This window comes from Rhododendron vialii, chromosome 5a, assembly GCF_030253575.1.
Source record: "Rhododendron vialii isolate Sample 1 chromosome 5a, ASM3025357v1".
Lineage (NCBI taxonomy): Eukaryota > Viridiplantae > Streptophyta > Magnoliopsida > Ericales > Ericaceae > Rhododendron > Rhododendron vialii.
Genome location: NC_080561.1, coordinates 39,219,010 through 39,238,727, shown reverse-complemented (window position 1 = coordinate 39,238,727; position 19,718 = coordinate 39,219,010). Strand labels below are relative to the sequence as shown.

The 19,718-nt window shown below is 37.2% G+C and overlaps 1 protein-coding gene across 1 annotated transcript; it reads right to left on the bottom strand.

Moving 5' to 3' along the window:
* Window positions 1–3,783: 3,783 nt before the first annotated feature.
* Window positions 3,784–17,607, bottom strand: LOC131327099 (uncharacterized). Its single transcript, XM_058360096.1, has 21 exons — window positions 17,401–17,607; window positions 16,405–16,623; window positions 15,943–16,051; window positions 15,418–15,795; window positions 15,283–15,338; window positions 14,183–14,429; window positions 14,057–14,112; window positions 13,663–13,924; window positions 13,363–13,526; window positions 13,076–13,218; window positions 12,897–12,998; window positions 12,292–12,427; window positions 12,005–12,091; window positions 11,761–11,922; window positions 10,883–11,239; window positions 10,168–10,349; window positions 9,951–10,075; window positions 8,446–8,816; window positions 7,654–7,872; window positions 6,699–7,283; window positions 3,784–4,085 (listed from the first exon to the last, which is right to left on the bottom strand). The coding sequence occupies exons 1-20, from the start codon at window positions 17,443–17,445 to the stop codon at window positions 6,825–6,827; spliced, it is 3,879 nt and encodes a 1,292-aa protein (XP_058216079.1). The 5' UTR covers window positions 17,446–17,607; the 3' UTR covers window positions 3,784–4,085; window positions 6,699–6,824.
* Window positions 17,608–19,718: the final 2,111 nt, after the last annotated feature.

Below are 19,718 nucleotides of genomic sequence, written 5' to 3'. Positions count from 1 at the left end.
ACTGTGTTTACATTTTATAACTCAAGTGTCCGGGACCCAAAAGTTATTAACGGGACAAACTTTTCAGTAGCTCTCAGGTTTGAAACGTTTTTAGCTTTTGCGAGATTCGAACTTCCGACTTTTTGGGACAAGTCATTTAGTTTCTTTGTTATGTCCACTTGATCAAACTCCTCCGTTCAATATATGTATGTTTGCATACATACACACAGTTTAGTATTGCGTTTTCCACATATATGTATGCTGAGATTAAATTATTTACACCGCCGGAGTTTTATTAATTGTGACCAATGTTTTGACGACGTGACGCAATATAATTGATTTAAAAAAAATAAATATTTAAACTGCTGATGTATATAATTTATTCTCATGTATGCTATGCATGTGTTTGGGCCTTCCAACCCATGTTTAGAAACTTTTTTTTTATCATCAGAAAATGCCCAAAAGAACGACCCGAAATTTTTTTTTTATCATCAGAAAATGCCCAAAAGAACGACCCGAAATTCGGAGCCTTTCGTTGAAAAGAACAATCCTCAACAATAGGGTTAACCGTGCGAAATCTGGACTACACATTAGTGTGGGATCTCCCGTCTACACACCAGGGAGCATTGTTTTTAGACACATCATTAGACATACTCCTATTTATTACTCCACTAGTTTTTATACACATCATTTGGTGGCCCACGTACACGTGGTTTCTCACGAATCACCGCACAGAATATTTATAGCCCCGAGACCGTGCATGTACGAATATACACGTCTGTGTATACTCTTCATATAGTATCTGATCATTTTCCCTGAGCTGTGCTATCCAGTATCCACGCAGATAAAGTAGGAACATATTTGACACAGATATTGACGTGGGCCTCACTGTGTGTTCTATATAAATATTTCAAATTACTGTGTTTGGTTTGTGTTTTGAAAAGTTTTTTGAAAAATAGTAGGGATAATAAGTGGAGAGAGATAAAGAGAGAAATATTGGAAGTAGGGGAAATCTAGGGAGAATTTTTTGAAAAATGCTTTTTAAATTGTAAAGAGAACTAAATTCAAAATATTTTTTCGAGTGCCTTCGCGGAAAATCAGCTCTATAAGATACATATAAGTACTCGATTCAATCACATAACTTTTCATTCAGATTTGGATCTGAATGAAAAGTTATGTGATTGAATCGAGTACTTATATGTATCTTATTGAGCTAATTTTTTGAGAGAACCCTTGAATTTTTTTTTTTTGAATTTAATGAATGACTCAGATCATTTATGTGGAACCCGTAATGGAATCAACATTGCGATTTGTGTAAGATTTGTTCCTATTTTATCTGTGTGCTTAGACTGTTCAATTTTCTTTTGGGTAAGCTGGAAATGATCCAAACTGCTCGCAACAGTTCGAGACTTGGCTTGTTTACTTACTGACCCGGATTTAGCTCGTTAAGGACTAGACTCGTTTATATAATGAGCCGAACTCGAAACTGAAATTTTACAAAGCTCGTCTCGCCTTGTTTGCACTTTTAACAATTGGTTCCTTCCGCGTGAATAAATGCGAACCTGATGGATGATGGGCTAACCTTGGTCGGATCAGACCCGCCGCTAATTCACGAGAACAGGCCGCCGGCTTCAAACGTCAATCGCCCGGCCTGTCGGGCCCACTTCTTTCGGTTGCAGAATCACGGGGGCCCATTAAACTCTCATTGGTTCACATGGACATGGGGGAGAGAGAGAAAAGGACAACAAGGGTTAGGGCCCATTTGAACTAACTTTTTGCCTTCATTTTTTACTGTATTTTTTTTTGTTATTTTCTCTTAATTTTTTTAGATTTGGATGTAATTTTTACTGTAGGTCAAATCGTTTTTCTGGAATCGGAAAAGTATAATATACCGATCAAATTTGAAAAAAACATCATACAAGACGACGCTATAAACCATATATAGACTAAAGTCGAAAAAGACAGTCTTTTATTGTCTTTAACATCGTCTTTAGTGAATTTTTTTCAACTTTGATTTATATTCTCACAGTATTTCGATTTATCTCATCGAGATGACCAACATGATGTAAAATTAGAGCAACAACAAAAAAGACAATGACAAAAAGTTAGCCCATGGACTATGTACTATAGTATGCTAAGCCGCTAACGCATTATGGGATTATTTTACATACTGTGATTCTATTTGTCGTGATCTGAACGGTTGAAATTCTTAAAATTCATCAAACACTGCATTTGCAAGTTTTCGGACACTGATAAACATGATGAAGACAAATTTATTTTATAGTAGCTTTTTAGTCATACTATAACCATCTACTTTTCTATAACATGATCAATTTAGTGCTATTTTTGCTAGGTGATCTATGAATTGGATGTATTGATTATAGAGATGAGATTTTGATGGAGCCCATCAAAGTGCAACAGATCCAGTGCCTATGAATGCATTTAAGCACAAAGATGCATGAAATTTTAGTCATTTTACCTTACGGTGCCAAAAGAAAGGACTTTCTTTAAATCTCACACTTTTTTTTTTTTTATCATTTACATTTTTAGGCATTATGATTTTCATAAAATCGTAATGTTATTCTTTTCATGGGTGAAAAGTGAACTAAATAAAACAATGAGTGTAACCTTATCTGAATTAAAATAAAAAAGATAGGTGTAAGAAATATTTTGATGGGGCCTTTGGTTTGGTTGGTGGGGATTGAGGTCATGCCTTGACATGTAACATATGTATTTGTGCATGGAATGAAACAATGACCATATGAGAGAGAGAGAGAGAGAGAGAGAGAGAGAGAGAGAGAGAGAGAGCATGAGGCATAAAGTGATCTCCTGTCATCAACCTTTACCTTTCCTGTATTTTATGCATACAAAGATTCAATCTTTGTCTCTCTTTCCCTTTCTACTAGATTTTCTCACTCCAGGGGGTTTGTCTTTCTATAGTTTTGTTTGTTTGTTTTATCAAATAACTCCTAAATTCAAAGCTGATTTACTAGTGGGATATAAAAGATTTGAGACAAAAATTCTCCCCCCACTATCTATATGTGGGCCATTCCTATCTAATCAACCTCATCTTTGTTTTCCACTAGAAAAAAACATTATATGCATAACGCATGTAGACACAAATGCTGTTTTCAGAGAATCATTTTCCATGTTCCAAATTTTTTATCACTATAACAAGATTTGATTTGGTGATTTGTTCACCACAATCACTATCAAATAGAGACATAGTTATGGCCATATTTCATTCATTATTGCATCAAACAGGAATTTTTCCACAAAAAAGTTAAAACCAAATTTAAAGGACAGTACTATAAGCACCGGAAAAACTAATTCCCGTAATTGAAAAACGCCGATATAAAAGTGTTGGGACCCACGCATGGACCAAATAAAACTCGAGTTGAGACGTGGTTTATGCATGGACCCTACATGAAAGGATTACACTCGAGTTGAGACTTAAACGTGATAATGATACAAGAGCATCCTTGAACTTCCCTAGGCAAAACAGAAATTACTTCACATTTATTGATCATTATTTATGTAAGACATAAACTGAATACCAAAGCAACACAAAAGAGTTTACCCTAGAGATACATTTTTTTCTTTTTTTGTAAAGGATCTAGAGATACCTTAATGCTCTACAAAGTAAAAACCTACTTATGAGACCTATACGTGGGTTTAATATTCATGTCAAAAAGGGCAAACCAATCCCACTAAAGAAAGCTCATAATGTAGTATGGTTATACTTTTGTTCTTTGATTTTGGTGTCCATGTTCAATATATCAAATACCATTTGAAATTATTGCAGGATTCAGTCATAGGACCATGTGTGGGAAATTCACACCAAATACTCTTTATGTCAGATCCAATTTAAAGAATACTAATATATTGTGACAAAGTAGCATTTGGACATATCTTTGGTACTGTCACAAGCATGCAAAGCCTAAGATTATGTCACTTTTTAAATCTGTGGCAATATTTTAAAGCTTACCCTTCTAATTCTTTATAAACTGCAGATTCTTATGGTCAGAGAGCAGTAGGGTTTTGCCTTCTGATCTTATTGCAGTGAGAATGAGCTTTCCTTCCTTTCTTTACTCTTTTGTCATCTTCTACATGAAAGGAACAAGAGGAAATACACTTTAAGCATTTAAACAAGAACACTGTCTCTACATATATGAAACATGGACATAGTTATATAGTACAAGACAAATGACAGTGATAAGATCCCCATGGTAATATGAGGATGCTATGCCACCATTACTGGAGTGATTATGAGATGTCATGCTCCTTTTTATATCATAACTTTGTCCCTTAATTATTGTCTCATTTGGGGTCAGGGAGCAAAAAAGAAATTTCTTGTGAATCTCCTAGTCCTGACGTGGATGGCCTACCTTTGACCGAATCGTGGAAGGGATTAGTCAAGGTGCGTGTAAACAAAAAGTAAACAAAGGGGTGTATTACATGGGACAGGTGAGGGAAAAGGAGAAAGGTTTTGCTTATCCTAGTGCATTACCAAAAATGGAGCTCCAAAGACAATTAGCACATGGTAGTGGGGTCCATTAATGGGAAGACAATCATGGTTTGGAGGGCACCCTTTTCCCCCTTATTTAAATGTTCTGTTCTTCCTTAAAACTATGAAACTCTCTAGTAAATTACAAATTTCCTATCTAAGAAAAAGCCATGTACCGTATCCATGGTGCAATCACAAATGGACAGCAACTACATCAAGGAGCATGAATGCAATTTTTTTTAAGCATTTGAGATCATGTTACTGTGACCCAAAAAAATAATCAGATTAGCATCTAAATGGCATAATTCAAAGAATAGAACGCACGCGCGCACCCAGATTCCAAATTTTTTGCTTAAGCAATTATGTCAAATAATGTTGTCTTGTAATAGACCTCAGAGCATCAATGTCCATAATTACCCAAACAAAATGCTTATGACAAAGATGTTCTAATCTGGTTCTAATAGAACTATGACCTGGTTCCATTGTTTGGGGGCAATAAACAAAAAGAAAAATCAGTATGCAAATGCAGTTGTAGGGGTAAAGAAAATGAAAAAGGGGAGCCCCATCATTCCAAAGATATATAAATGAATGCAAAAGGACTATCCAATTGAGTCCTTTACCCCACCCACATAATAGTGCAAATAAATAAGTGACTTTTTTACGAGTAAAGAACTAGTGAATGGACAGCCCACCACATGGACAAAAAAATCTTAATTTTGGACCCAACATGCCTATTCAAAACCTTGTTCACATCTTACCTCAATAGGAAACAGTAATATAGCTTCCATTTACATGGCATTTCTGTTTCAAATTCTTTATGCACGTGGAAAGAAGAGGAATCCAACTGAATGTGCCACAAAGCAATGCAAAATGACCTTTTTATCCCTTCCCGCCAAACTTGATATGATTTCCGGTTTAATCTAAGTCTTAAGATTCTAAGATCAGTACAAATAGAGTAGCTCTTATGATACCACATGGCCTTACCGTTACAACTACATAAAACATAATGAAAGGCTATATGATATATTATACATGTACAGGGAAGGAATCCCAAGAAAGAATGTAGAGTTTGGCATGTTACTAAAGCAAGACAGGCAAGAAGGTAACTTCTAGGCATACCTTCTTAGGGATTTACAAAATTCCAACAGATCTTAAGGTTTGCTATTATAATATTTTTGGAGAACAGCATTGTTCGCAGACATGCCTTGAAATTACAAAAATTAAAGGGAAAAAGAGCTTTTGTACAGTTTTTATACTAGAAAACTGCATGAAAATCATCAGTGTAATATGGTTATCAAGGCTGAAGGGATAGGGAAAAAGCATAGATGGACATTGCTTTTCTTTCCCCTTTTCCTTTTTACTGCTAAAGTGAAATGGAGAGGCCAATGAGTTGGGAGTTGGAAAGGATGTAGATGAAAGAGAAAAGGGTGAGTTCGAACAGGAAAGATCCAATTTTTGTTAACTTTCTTTTGGGGAGATTTCTTTCATAGATATGGAGCCCAGCCCTGTTGAATTCAGTGCATGCTACCAAAACATGGGTATTCATTTCTCTATTTCCATGAGAAACTGAGGGCTCCATTGGGCCCAGCAAGCACTACCCAGACTGGGTTTCCATATATATTTTGGTATTCATTTCAGTGGAGTTTGGGCTCCATTGGGCCCAAAAAGCACTATCCAGACTGGGTTTTACATATTAGGCAATGTAGGTTGGGCTCTGTCTATTTACTCGTGCTTTGTTAGAGGTTAAGCAATGAAACTGGGCCTGCTGCCTACTAGGCAGGAAGAGGTCAGAAATTGGGCCAGAATTTTTTACCCCACGTGCAAGAACTGACATGATGAATTTGGGAAAGAAATGAGAGCATATTGCAACCCAGAAGACTAATGGAAAATGAGGAAAACATTACCTTGTAAGTTTCTAACAATGAGAAATATTATGGTGTCATAGCATTGTAATTTGCCACGGATTTCTCCTTAGGTATTAGCTTATTTTCTGGGTATTTTCAGTACTGGGTACACATTTCCACCTTCAGTACTTCTCTATTTTGTAATTTGTACTTTCGAAATTCCAACAGAAGGTGTTCATGCATATACTGTTTTTCCAACATCAACTGCTGTAATACTAGTCCTCTTTCTGGTAACCTCTTTAAAGCAAGAATCTTCATCTCTAACCAAAACAAATCCATTACAGTTCCACTTATCAGAAGAAAAGTACCTGAATATGTCTTCTTACTGTCTTGCCGTTTGTAGTAATCCTTTGTGAAATCAGAGCGAGCGTCCCTTGAATGGTAGCGCAATAATCTATCAAAACACTGTACACAAGTGGTTGATTTTAATCATGTCAGAGAGTGCTGCAGTTGTTCTTCAGTATTTCTACAACCCTTTGAGATATACTCTCGGCAAACGTTCCTAATAAAGGTTCAAATCTTGAAACGTCCATGTCAGTTTCCCCTCTGGGATTGTTGGTAGATTGTACTAGTTTGGCCACTGCATGAACTTTCTTTGATATTGATGGAAGGATCTCAGTAGCCCCACTGTATAACTGAGCCTCAGATACTCTTGTAATCTCTTCTCCGTTTTCCAGAGTTCCTAATCTACAAAATAGCTGGAATAGATTATCAGCTGCTGTCTCCAAATTGAGCAAGGCCTCTTTACATGCGATGATTGTATTCTGCTTCTCATAGTCCTCAAAACTAGATTCCAAGTTACCGGAAATGTAACCTGATGAGCAATCGGCCGAATCGCTTAGCGAGAGAACGCTATGTGACCCCACCAATTGTGGCATCAAGTTCTTTGGGTCCTGTAATCACAGTGATCTTAAAATGACTTCCTCCAAAACACAAGTGTTACCCAAAGAATTATAATTATTCAAATCTGTTAAGATGGTTCAAATAAAAAGAGCCAACCTAGGGTAGTACCAAGGGAAATGAAAATCTAAAACTGATTATTCTCACTTCCTCAGTAATGCATGGAGAGTTTAAAAACATGACAAACTAAATGGACCCAAAGTACCAAGCTTAAAAAACCATATATGATTATCATCTCAACGATGTCTTGATTCAACATTAGTTCTTAATTCTGTTATGCTTGTCTGATTGTTCCTCCAGGATACTCAATTTAGAAAGTAAAGCTGCCGATGGCTTCATGGTAATCATGGAAAATGGACATACCTGTTCAGAAGTCTCTATCATTTGTGATTCTTCGTGGACCAGAACTGAAAGATCCCCCAACATAACACACGAGGTTGATTCTTTTTCCTGTTTCATACTTTCTCCACCAAAATCCCTAATGGGTGTTTCAAAAAGATTTTTATGGCCTCTAAGAAGGTCCTGTCGCAGAATGAATTGTCCCGAGTAGCTTCTCCTTGCTGACGACTTCCTTTCCCCTGTCTAAACACAGAAAACACATAAAGATAGACTTCGTGCAATGTTTATGTAACTAATAGGTCGTCTCCCATGAAGCGTAAACACAAAACTAAGCACACATATTAATCTGACTTCACATCAATAGCCATTTTGGACCCAAAAAAAAAATTTGCACAGCTCTTGGGGTGTTGTTTAATCCATCTATGGCTAGAATTACAGAGGAAAACAAACATGTAACCGCAGAACTTCAGATTAAAGGAAATGCAGACCAATACTACATACCTAAACTTTGAAGTATTATTCATAAAATTACTGGTTTAGGAGAAATGGCTGAAGCTACCCAATTATGAGTTAAAGCAATTTTGATTAGCAGTTGACAAGTAATTTACTGCATCAACTTCTAAGTTCCAATTGGGGGTTGAAACAGAAATGTAGTTCTTCCAGTTAAGAAAACTATCTAGAAGTTGTTCGTTTTAACCCTCATAGCAAGGGAACATATTTGGATGCATCCTGCAACCTCAAACAGTGAGTGAGTATTATACTTCCTCAAGTTACTATCTAGAGAAGGTTGATCACCTATGCAAGGACACTGCCTACCTCAATCTTTGCTGACGAATGGCCAAGGTTCCGCTTAAATGGATCCTTTTCTCGAGATCGTATGCATGAGGTGTTGACATTTATCGTTGCCTGTACTGCATTTTCAGTTGTTTCTGACTGAAATGGTTCTGAGACTTCTAAAATGGCTACCTCCTGGCATGCACAAGCATTATCTATCTCGAATCGGTCACTGTTATGGCTTGCTGAACCAGGATTGTTTTGTCTAGCTTGTTCTGTTAAAGAGGCAACTTTCGCATCAACATGATTACTAAGCCCAAAAGCAGATACCTCCAAATTATTCACATCAGGATCCCTGGATGAGACTTCAATAACCTCGATATCACTTGTCATCTCCACAGCTCGGTCTTTGTCTGCATGAAAACAATTACTGCACAATTAAGACAGGATAGAAGGAATGAAATAAATTCCCCTACGATCTCTAATAACTGAGTTATATATTGTCTTTGCCTGCAGTGCTCAGGAGTCAGGACTAGGTTTTTATCTACTTTGCTCTCCCAGTCATTGTGCATTTTAATATGGTAAGGCAACACGATTAATCAGAAACTGTGGATTATTGGTAAGCCAAAAATCATCTTCTAGAAGCCTGGATTAATAAGAAGCACAGCAACAGAAAAAAGATACAGAGCTGCAGGACATTGAAGGAGGTTTTGGTCGGTGTGCCATGTCCATCAGTTGAAGGCTACACGCTCCCACCCCCTTTGGCCTAGATAATCTAATCTTAGTACCCTTGGTAAAGTATGGTTGTTTAAGGCTGTTACATAGATAGTGAGAACCGGAGTGCAAGAGTGAGAAAGTGAGCTGAGACTTGAGACTCTGAGACTGAGAGTGTTGTGATCCCCTCCAAATATTATTGTACATTTGTGTTTTCTTTGAGAAGTGGGCATTCCAGCCGAACCACGTTTTGTCTCTGTGTTGTGTGCGTTTGACTCCCCTGATCCCCAACAGAAACAAAGTCAGTTGATTGTGTACCCAAACGTTAGTTTCAAGGCTTGGAACAAACAGGGATACCTCGCTTTGTTATTGATTTTATAGACTGGTTACTTCCCCTAGGCAGGAACTGCAATGTCATTACTCATTACCAACAAACTTATAATGTAGTTTCGCATGGCAGCACAATTTCAATGGCTACCATTAAAGAGTATGTAAAACGAAGAGCAACTGTACCAAGGCCAGCTAGTAACTCATGTATTAACCCTAAATCAGGCCTGACAAAGCATCTGGGCAGTATGTGCACGAAAATTTTGAAGCTAACCAACCACTTATTTATTTATAGCACAGGAACATGTTGCATAACAAAGCTAGTCAGAGAGAATGAAGGGCACTTCTGGTTGTTCTCAAAAGGGCACATCATGAATCATCAAGCTATGAAACTTAGTTGGAAACTTGATATAATCAACGTCTCCCTTCGTCATGCTTCTTGCTTCCATTAGTGCATATGATAGAAACGACATGATTTGAAAATAACAGTGTTGCCTTGCACATACTTCGAACTGTCACTGGCGCTTTCATTTCCTTCATTTCTTTCGTGTCCCAAACCACTGGGGAATTTAGTAAATCCAAGCAAACAGTGTGAATGGTGAACCAACGCCTGTCCAAAGCAAAGCTCTTCCTGAATTAAAAAAGTGAAACCATGAGAACATGAACTAAAGAACTATGCATTCACAGAACAAAAATCAGCTCGCAAAATTAATGAAAGCTCACCTATGGGTTTCTTGGGGCATTCGAGAACCATGGCCAGTAGTATCATTGTCAGATGAATATCTCGACATGCTACCAAGAAATGGCTCACTTCCTTTGACGTCATGCGTAGACGGAGTTTGAACGTCAGAGCCCCTGTGACTGCCAACTGAGGGCAGGGGAGAGAACACTTTCAGTCCAGCTTGCTGGTATCAACATCGAAAGTGAGGAGAATAGAGATAAATCAGAACCTCAAATATGCAGAGCATGTTAATCCTTTCAGGATCAATAGACGTTAAGACCCTAGGCAGTACATTAAACCACTATCAGAAATTTAGTTGGTAGCTGTCATTTTTCTTCCACACATAAGCTCAAGAAGTTTAAATAGTCTGGTTGAGAAGAATAAGGCATCTAAAGACTTCATTGAGGGAAGGTACGAGTATTGCCACGTAGGAGTCCACATAATGGGGATTACTGTTAAAATTTTGGAGAACAAGGTTGTGCTTGAAACTTTATTGACTGTAAAACATTTTTACAAAGCATACAGAATTCCTTCTGGGAGTGGGGATGGAGAACGTTTTAAAATCAGTTTTTTTGAGAATCCTGAGGCAACTCAACCGTCTCAAGAAAAAGAGTTAAAACAAATAACAGAAGTGGGGAGATTCAAGAATTTTAAGTGACACCTTACCAACTAAATTACTTGTTTTTAATCTTTGGACATGTTCTCATTTAGGATTACCTGGGATGAGATATAGTCTGGATCTATAGACATGACCCGCGGGCTAGTTACTTTGGCTTGTGCCCACTTGGGGAGTCTGGAAATGCTAAACTTAAATGCTGAAGTCTCTGGAAGATTAACTCTTTGATAAAAATGTTTTTGGCTTAATGTTTTGGAGCATTCTGGCAGTATCACTTCTTCAGGACGGATTTTGCACTGGTGGTCATCCTCTTCATGAAACTTGATTCCACTTAAAGATACAGGCTGAACAACGCTTGTTGGAGTAAATGGCGTGGCCTTTTCCTTAATTTTATGCAGCATCTTTGAAGACAAAGGAATAGGCACTTGCCAAACAAAAATACAACCATCACCAGCAACCTGAATATTTTGAAATATCATGAAGCATTAATGATGACAGAAGGGGTAAAAGGAAGCAGAAGCAAGCACAAACAAAGAAGCATTCCTAGATTTGCTCATTTTCCCTGAAAAAACAGAAATGAACGTCTGAATGAAATTCGACAAGTATGGGGGCTAAACAGCAGGGATATTGTTTTACAGCTGTTGGATTCCTTATACTAGAGACTGAAGCTTTCTGGACCAAAATTTCTACTTGCGAACCAACTGAGGTGGCGGCACTTTATTGGGAATGGTGGCCCCAGTTTTTACAGTCCAATGACAATGCAACTTGTAGGTCTCTTTTGGCCAATATAGTTAAACTCGACAAGAAGAACAGTGTGAAACCTTAGATGACATGTCACCCTAAGGGCAGTAGGGCACGTATAACCAGGGATGGCCTGTAAGTAGGTAAGTTTATCAAAAAAGTAGGTAAGTCTATCATGACATAGATGCAATACAGCATAAGTCACATAAATAAACAGAACATTTTGGTAATAACTCACAGAAATAATGTGCTTGCAGTCAGGAACAAAAATGAGGCCGGTTACAACTTCACCATGCCCCGCTGCTCGGGCAACAATCTCCCCAGTAAATAAGTCATAAATGCAGATTGACCTGTTTGAGTAAGAGCAAACCAAAAAACTGCAGCTTGGATCCACAATTACCTATCAAAAAAGTTTGTAACAACATTAGATCATCGTGATGAAGGTATGATCATGCTCAGCTAACTATACTTACGTAGCTCACCTTTACTGGGTCTCCCAAATTGCCCTCTTGCTTAAATGATCTAATAAGCTTCCCATTAGCAATTTTTAATGCATTTATCTTCTTATCCTGTCAGTGGAACTTACTCATTAGCCCCAAGTAACAGCCACTATACAAGAATTTCATTATATACTTCTGTTACATTGCAAGGCCAGACTACCAGCCTCGATTCAGTGTCTATGGTGCACAAGAGATGACCAGTGTTACAGCTAGTAGTAGGAGACAGTCAAGGAAGTTGACACTTTGTTTACTTAAAAATGTCCTTTTACCTGCCCCACTGTGACAGCAATCTCCATAGTAGGATCTACAGCCATGTCACAGACAGTGCCATAAGTTTCCATTTGATGATAAAGATCACAAATAATACTATCACTTTCTGTAATTGCTACGTCATGAACCAGAGCCCTACAACAAGAAACAGACATGTAAACATCACATAGATGTAGTCGGACTGCACTTGGAAATGAAGCCTGCCATTTGGCCTTATAGAAACTGCAGTGATAAGATGTGTCAAAACATTGGATCAGAGGCAGGCAGTTTCACCAGACAACACAATAAAAATTTGAACCAAGTTATCTGTTGAATTCAACAACTTAACCAACACAGTCGCTGGGAGGAAGAGTATAGGCTTCATCTAAATAGTAAATTCAATTCAAGCTGACTTGGATTCATTAGGTTACGCCCTGTTTCTTCAAGTAGTTCTCTTTCTTCTGTTTGGAAGTTAGAAGAGGCCTCAGCGATCATTCTAAGCAACATCAGAATACCGCTTATTCTCTTCCAATCAAAGGGCATATGAAACTTTCCAAGAACCATCTTGCCGTATAAGAATAACCTACCCCTACTACAACTTGAACCTTTTTTTAAAGGAACTCACCTATCAGCACTACAACTTAGAATTTTACAGCCATTGCTAGTCAGATTTACAGATGTGACAGCAGCTGAATGATCATCGGCACTTCCAATGACATCAAAATTCCTGGAGAAAACAACTATAATTGGTGAATTGAAAGATACATTCTACACCTGAAAATCTCAAACGGGTTACTACCTAACCTTTTGACATCGTAAAGACGAATCATCCGATCTCGTCCCCCAGAAGCAAGAAAGTAACGGCTTTCTAAACTCTTTCCAGATTTAGCGTTCGTCTTGCTTGATGAACTAAAGCTTAATGACAAGATTTCAGCATCATGAGTATCCTGGCATATAATCCCCAACACAACTGATCATTTGTGTAGACTTGAAAGCACATAGAATAAGAAAAATCAAACCCCATGTCCATCATGTTGTTAGTGTTTAACAAGGCAGATATTTTGGCATTTCAGATACATGCCTACATTTACCTGAAAACAGATATACTCAGACGTGTGTATGTTATAGATATGGAGGTTACCCTGGCAATCTCCAGCAGCCAGGTAATGTCCATCTGAACTAATTGCCATTGACCGCAACCCAGGAGTGGTATTTCCTAGCTCCACAGAATCTTGTTCAAAAACTCCAGCACTAACTGCAGATGGAAATAGAAACACATCAAAGAACTGAGAACAGCTATAATCTAACAGCAACATATCTAGCATACATATACTTGTACAGATGACATATAAACCCATGCCCCTGTAGAGGCTTTACAACACAGTGATTACCTAAACATGTAGCTTTATCCTGCTTAGTCAATAGAAATTTGTGGCTTGTAGCAAGAGTTGGGTCATTCACGGAGGTAACAAGTTGCAATGCAAGATCCCAAAACCTTATGGTACCATCGGCTGAACATGTTGCAAAAGAAACACCACCCGAACAACCTCTAGCCGCACATGCCAAAGATGAATCATGCATGTTTTCACAGGGAAGATTCTTAATATCCCATATGCATGCACTGTGTGAAACTAGAACACAACACCTGGTAGCCTGGATTTTTTGGGGGGGAAAGGTTACTAATAAGCCAATCAGAAATTCAGAGAAAGGGCGGATGGTAAAGGAAGCCAAGACCATATTGAGAAACACGTAATGGGTGAGAAATACCAAGATATAAGCAATCACCTTGTCTACGTCACGAATGTCCCATATGTACAGACTGTGGTCTCCGTAGACAACCACTGTAAACAAAGACATTAATCAATGACCATAGGTAAACGGTGAATCCAACTATGACAACAGCCTACTAACCAAGCTTTTCGGAGGTCGAGAATTGACAAGCAAGTGCATGAGGAAGAGCGGACAACGACTGAAGTTCTTTTTTGCTGGTTATTCCGTGGCACTCTTTATTGTCTGCCGTCCCACGTCTTTTCGCCTCAGTGTATTGTAAACTTCCAGAATATTTAAGGAACTCGATGGTGAAGAGTTTTACGACTCCATCATTGCATGCACAAGCAATCAACTTGTTGGATGCAGTTAGTGCAAAAGCTTTCTTAACCTGAACAGTAGGTGCCACAAATTATTGAAATAGCAGGTGACAGCCATCATGTGAATGATATCCTGAAGAGGTTTGCAGCAAGTTATCTCAGTACATTAGAGGAGACAGGAGCTATGACAACTTGATAGTTGCAGGCAAGTGGTGTTCCAAAATATTCCATTTATGTCAGGTAAATAATCATAGTTGTATCACTTTGTCTTAGCATCCAGTTATGGACGCCATAATTGCAAAAACTGCTATACTGAGAAACCTGAGGATGCAACTACAAGCACAACGAATTCCTCAAGATACACAACACATCTTAGTGTTTTACGCCATAAATTAGCAGCATAATCGTGATTCGTGATCAGATTCAGGTGCCCTCTATGTTTTTTTCACTTTTATTTCTTATTCATCTTAGAAGAACAGTAAGTGAACACTTTACTACTGAAAGAACAAAAAGAAAACAAAAAAAAAAGACAATGATTCCCAAGAAACAGTTTCACTTCCCACTTTGCAACTCATGGTTTGTACGCAACACTGCAACTCATGGCATGAGTACCAGTATCTATAGCCAGATAAAGAAAATAAATAGCTTGTGACATGCATAGATTATGCGGACAGGTTTACCTTCTGAAAGTTGCAAAAGAGCTCAAGTTAAACAGAAACTACAACCACCGTTCCACCAGCACTAAGCCCGTAACTATTTGGCTAGTACGTCTTGTCCCACATTGTTTAGTTATAACCTCCAAAACTAGTACACGAGCCGGGGCGGCCTCTCCACTCATTGGCAATTTGTTTTGAGTTAGATTTTTTAACAACTGGCATTCGTATCAACTACTTGATTGGATTAGCAATCATATGTTACATGTACCTTCAAGTCCACTGAATTTCGTATAGACAACCCAGAATTTAGAAGGCATAAAACACCTGTAAATGAAAGAAAGAGTATTTAAAGACATGAAATATCTAAAACACAAGAAATATTTAGAAACGAAAGCTAAGCCACCTGTATCGGTCAATCCATAGATAGGTAAATTTTCACCAGCCTGATCACTGCTAACAAGGCCACTGTTAATCAAAAAGGGAGATGTAACAGCTATGAATGAGTATCCTTTCTGGAAACCAATATTCATGGGCTTCCCATGCATAACCAAAGACTTGACCCCAACATTTGCACGAGTTCTTATCGATATCCCAACTTTCCATAACTTCAGATGCTTCTTCCCAGCAGTCACAATGAATTTTGCATCTGATGAGAAGCAAACCGATTCAACAGAAGAACAAGGTGAACACGATTTAACCTTTGTAACTAACATCCCATTTCGCCAATCCCAGAGGCAAATGTATCCATCTTGAGAAAAGCCAACAGAAACTAGATATTTGCCTATAAAGGAAGGATAAGAAGCTTCATTAACAAAAGGATAAAAAAAGATGGAGACATCATCATCATGATGGCATTTCCACAAGGAGCGAGAAGTATAACGAAAACATATTGCAAGTGTGGAAGATCCAACTGACTGTTTAAACTAACCGTCAGGTGAGAAACCAGTACACGTCACTCCATATTGATGGCTTTTCAGTTCAGATAATAAAGCCATGCTCACGCAGTTCCATACTAGCACTGCAGGCTGATGGCCTGACTGCAACATTATGTTAAACAAATTCAGGCAAACAATATGAAAATACACTGAAAAGGAAGAGGTCAGTAAACTATTCTTCCAGCACTCCACCACAGATATTTCAACTGCAACTGTATACTTTTGAAAGGCCTACCTATTTTACTCTCTGTATAAGTAGGCCTCTTATTTCTATTGACATCATTTTCAAATATAAAAACTTCATAGTTACAGTAGGTGCACACGACAAAGTCCTCTAATTTTCTTCAAGTTTAATCACCCCAAACCCAAGAAAACTGACACAGCTAACTCAAATTTTTGTTGTTCATAAGATAAGATTGAACATCTACAATTCAACCCAACTCAATAAATCCTACCTCTCCAGCCACAACAAAGCACCCATCCTTGGAAATGGAAACGCAGCTCAACGGCTTAGGCATTCTATTGGACACCATGAAGTGGGATTGGGTGTCCAATTCCACATTGTAAACCACCACAACGCACCCCGCCACATAAACGCAGTTCGGGCTGAAAGTATTCGAAGCCAATCCATTCGCATTCTTCGTAGTCAATCCAATGACTTCTTTCAAAATCAGCTGCAAAACCGAAACAAACTGTTGACAATCGCATTGTGAAGCTATAACAACAATGTAGCCGTCTACTTATATGAATATGCAAGCAAGTACATCGGTGAATTGAGTATCAGTCCACTTTGGCCTAAATTTAGGGGTTCTTTTTCACTCTTTTTTGTTAGTCTTTTTTTAGATTCGGGTCAAAATTTTGTATTAATCTTTAAAAGGTCAAGAATTATGACCAAAAGTCGCAAAAAGCTCACTAAATATGGAAAAAAAATTCAAAAAAGATGTCTTTCGTGTCATTTTTGTATGAGCTAACTTGAGTCTATACTTCTCTACTATTCCGTTTGCTCTCGGCAATACAAACAATTAATTCCGAAAATATTCACAAAAGCAAAATAAAAAATAACTTTTAATCGATTAAAGATGGTAAGAGTTCAAAAAAGTTATCTTTCGTGTCAATATATGAACTTTTTCTACGTTTCTCTATATCTTTGTACTTTTCAAATTTCTCTCGACGAGAGGAACAATTAATCCTACAACTACTGAAAAAAACAAAATTCACTTTAAATCGTTTACGTTTAGAAAAAAATTAATTTAGGCAAAAGTCCATTGATCCAATCACTTCTTTCAAAATTAGCTACAAACCAAAACAAACAGAGGGAATCGCATTGGTGAAGTTATAGGAACAATGTTGCCGTGGATTCAAGCAAATACTTTGGCGTATTGAAGTGCTAGGAAGTGGTTAGGGTTTTGAATGCAGGGGAGAGACTGTGTTCCAAGATGATACGAATGTACCTTGGAAGACGTGTCTGGTTTCTTGAGCTTGCGATTTCGTTTCATCCTTGATGGGAAGCCCTAACCGGGGAGAGAGAGAGAGAGAGAGAGAGAAGCTGACTTCACTGATCAGTGGAGGGAGCGATATATAGGGCGGGAAATCAGTGCAAAATCCAGTGTACGTTACGAGTTTTCGAAATGGGATTGAACTTTGGGTCCCACAGAAGGAATTTATAAAAAATTGGTTTAGGTCCATTATAACATGTTTCTAACCCACTAGGTCCACTGATCAAGTTTCTAACCCACTAAGTCCACTAATATATATTTGGTAAGGCATAAAGTCCGCTACATTTAAAAAGAGAAATAGTGCTTGACAGAATTACCCTTCCATTCAAATCTCATCCATTTAGCCCATTATCCCTTCTACTTTTGAAATCACGCCAATTACGGCAGTGACGTTGGAATTTTGTGACAGAGAGAAAGAGGGAAGATCACATATAACGTTATATACTCGTTCAACAATTCACATTTAACGTTAGATACTTACATTTTAGGTTATATACTCATTCATCAGCTCACATTTAACGTTATATACTTACATTTTACGTTATATACTTATTCATCAGCTCACATTTAACGTTATATACTCATTCGCACATGACAGAAGATCACATATAACGATATTAAAGATGCAAACCTAAAATGATTTTGGTTGTTCAGGTTTAACCTTATAAAATGTCATATGTTCATTTTTTTTAAGGGATACACATGCCAGAAACATACATTTAACATTAGATACTCATTCATCAGAAAAAATAGAATTTTGACCTTGCCTCATATAACAATATTAAATGTGAAATCGACATTTGATTAGTGGTTCGGTTGAATATATAACGTTATCAAAAGTGAGTCAGTGAAGCTGTTGCGCGGACCAGTTCAATAAAGTAAAATATATAATGTTATATGTGAGTTTCTGTGCAGTGAAACTCCAAAAAAAAAAAAAAACATATACCATTATTTGGGTATTATTCAGAACATGAATAACAAATCAATTTCATTGATTTATGAGGCTTACATAGTTATAAATTTGATCGACAAATCTACAAAATGGATTCAAAGTCTTATGAATAGCAATATGAAAACAAGATAAATAAATTACACCAAAAGACTTTAAATAAATTAAAATTCTAAATCTAATGGCATTGGCTGTCTTTTCAGACTCAACGATCTTGATGTGGGTTTTCAAGTTCATCATGTATCTTTGGTAGAAGGACTTGATGTGGAGGACTCTTCTGAAGTTGGAGTTCATCATTAACTCCATCAGCACAGTGTCATTATGGTTATCTGTTAAAAAACTAAACTCTGTTATAGACATATATGGTTATCAGAAACACACATATAACGTTATATGGTTTACTTTATTGAATTGGTCCCCGCAGCGGCATCAATGACTTGCTTCTAATAACCATATACAGATTCAGATATATAACATTATATGTTCAGAAAAACTGGCATATGACAATATATACTTACAGAGATTGACACATAAACAATCCACATATAATCACACAACAGTGTATCGACATTTAACCTTAAATGTCTGAATCTGTCCCAAATAACCAATTGACGACATAAAGAATTGAAACAGATTGACAAATAAAAAGTCCACATATAACCACACAACAGTGTATTGCCATATAACCTTATATTTACACATATTTCCACGAAATTCAGTGAATACTGACCAAACAATAACGTTAGATACACAAATAACCATCATTTGGTTAATGGTATATATTCCGTATATGTGTCTCATATACGGAGATCATATCATATCTTTTTATAATATGGTTATATGTACAAATAAAAATAACATATATTTATATACAAAAATTAATAAACTACTAAATTTATGTTATTGAATAAGTCCGAGCAGCGGCTTATAAACCTGAATATATAACCATATATATTCACAGAGCAAAATGACAATCGAACAAAATGATAAAATACCATACATTTTCAAAGAACAAAATGATATTTATAAACAACCAACAGAAGAATATATAACGTCATATAATGTTACGTAATAACATATAGCATTACAATGTTATAACCTAATGTTATATGTTTACATCCGAGGGTGTAGGGGCGGAGCCCCCACGGCACAAAACGATATTTTCAAGAACTTGTGGTGTAATTTCGGCCATAGAACCTGACCTATTTATATTACAGTCGGTATGTAATTAGGGTTATATGTTAAAGACTCAGATGTTAACAGATAGCATCATATGTTATTCCACTGCAATGAAAATGATTTCAGAAGCTCATATATAACATTA

Excerpts from the sequence above, each read along its gene's own strand:
- LOC131327099 (XM_058360096.1), bottom strand. The coding sequence starts at position 17,445 with ATGAAACGAAATCGCAAGCTCAAGAAACCAGACACGTCTTCCAAG. Across the intron at positions 13,219-13,362 it reads CTGAGTATATCTGTTTTCAG|GATACTCATGATGCTGAAAT; the intron begins GTAAATGTAGGC and ends ATTATATGCCAG. Across the intron at positions 10,350-10,882 it reads CAGACTATATCTCATCCCAG|CAAGCTGGACTGAAAGTGTT; the intron begins GTAATCCTAAAT and ends TGTTGATACCAG.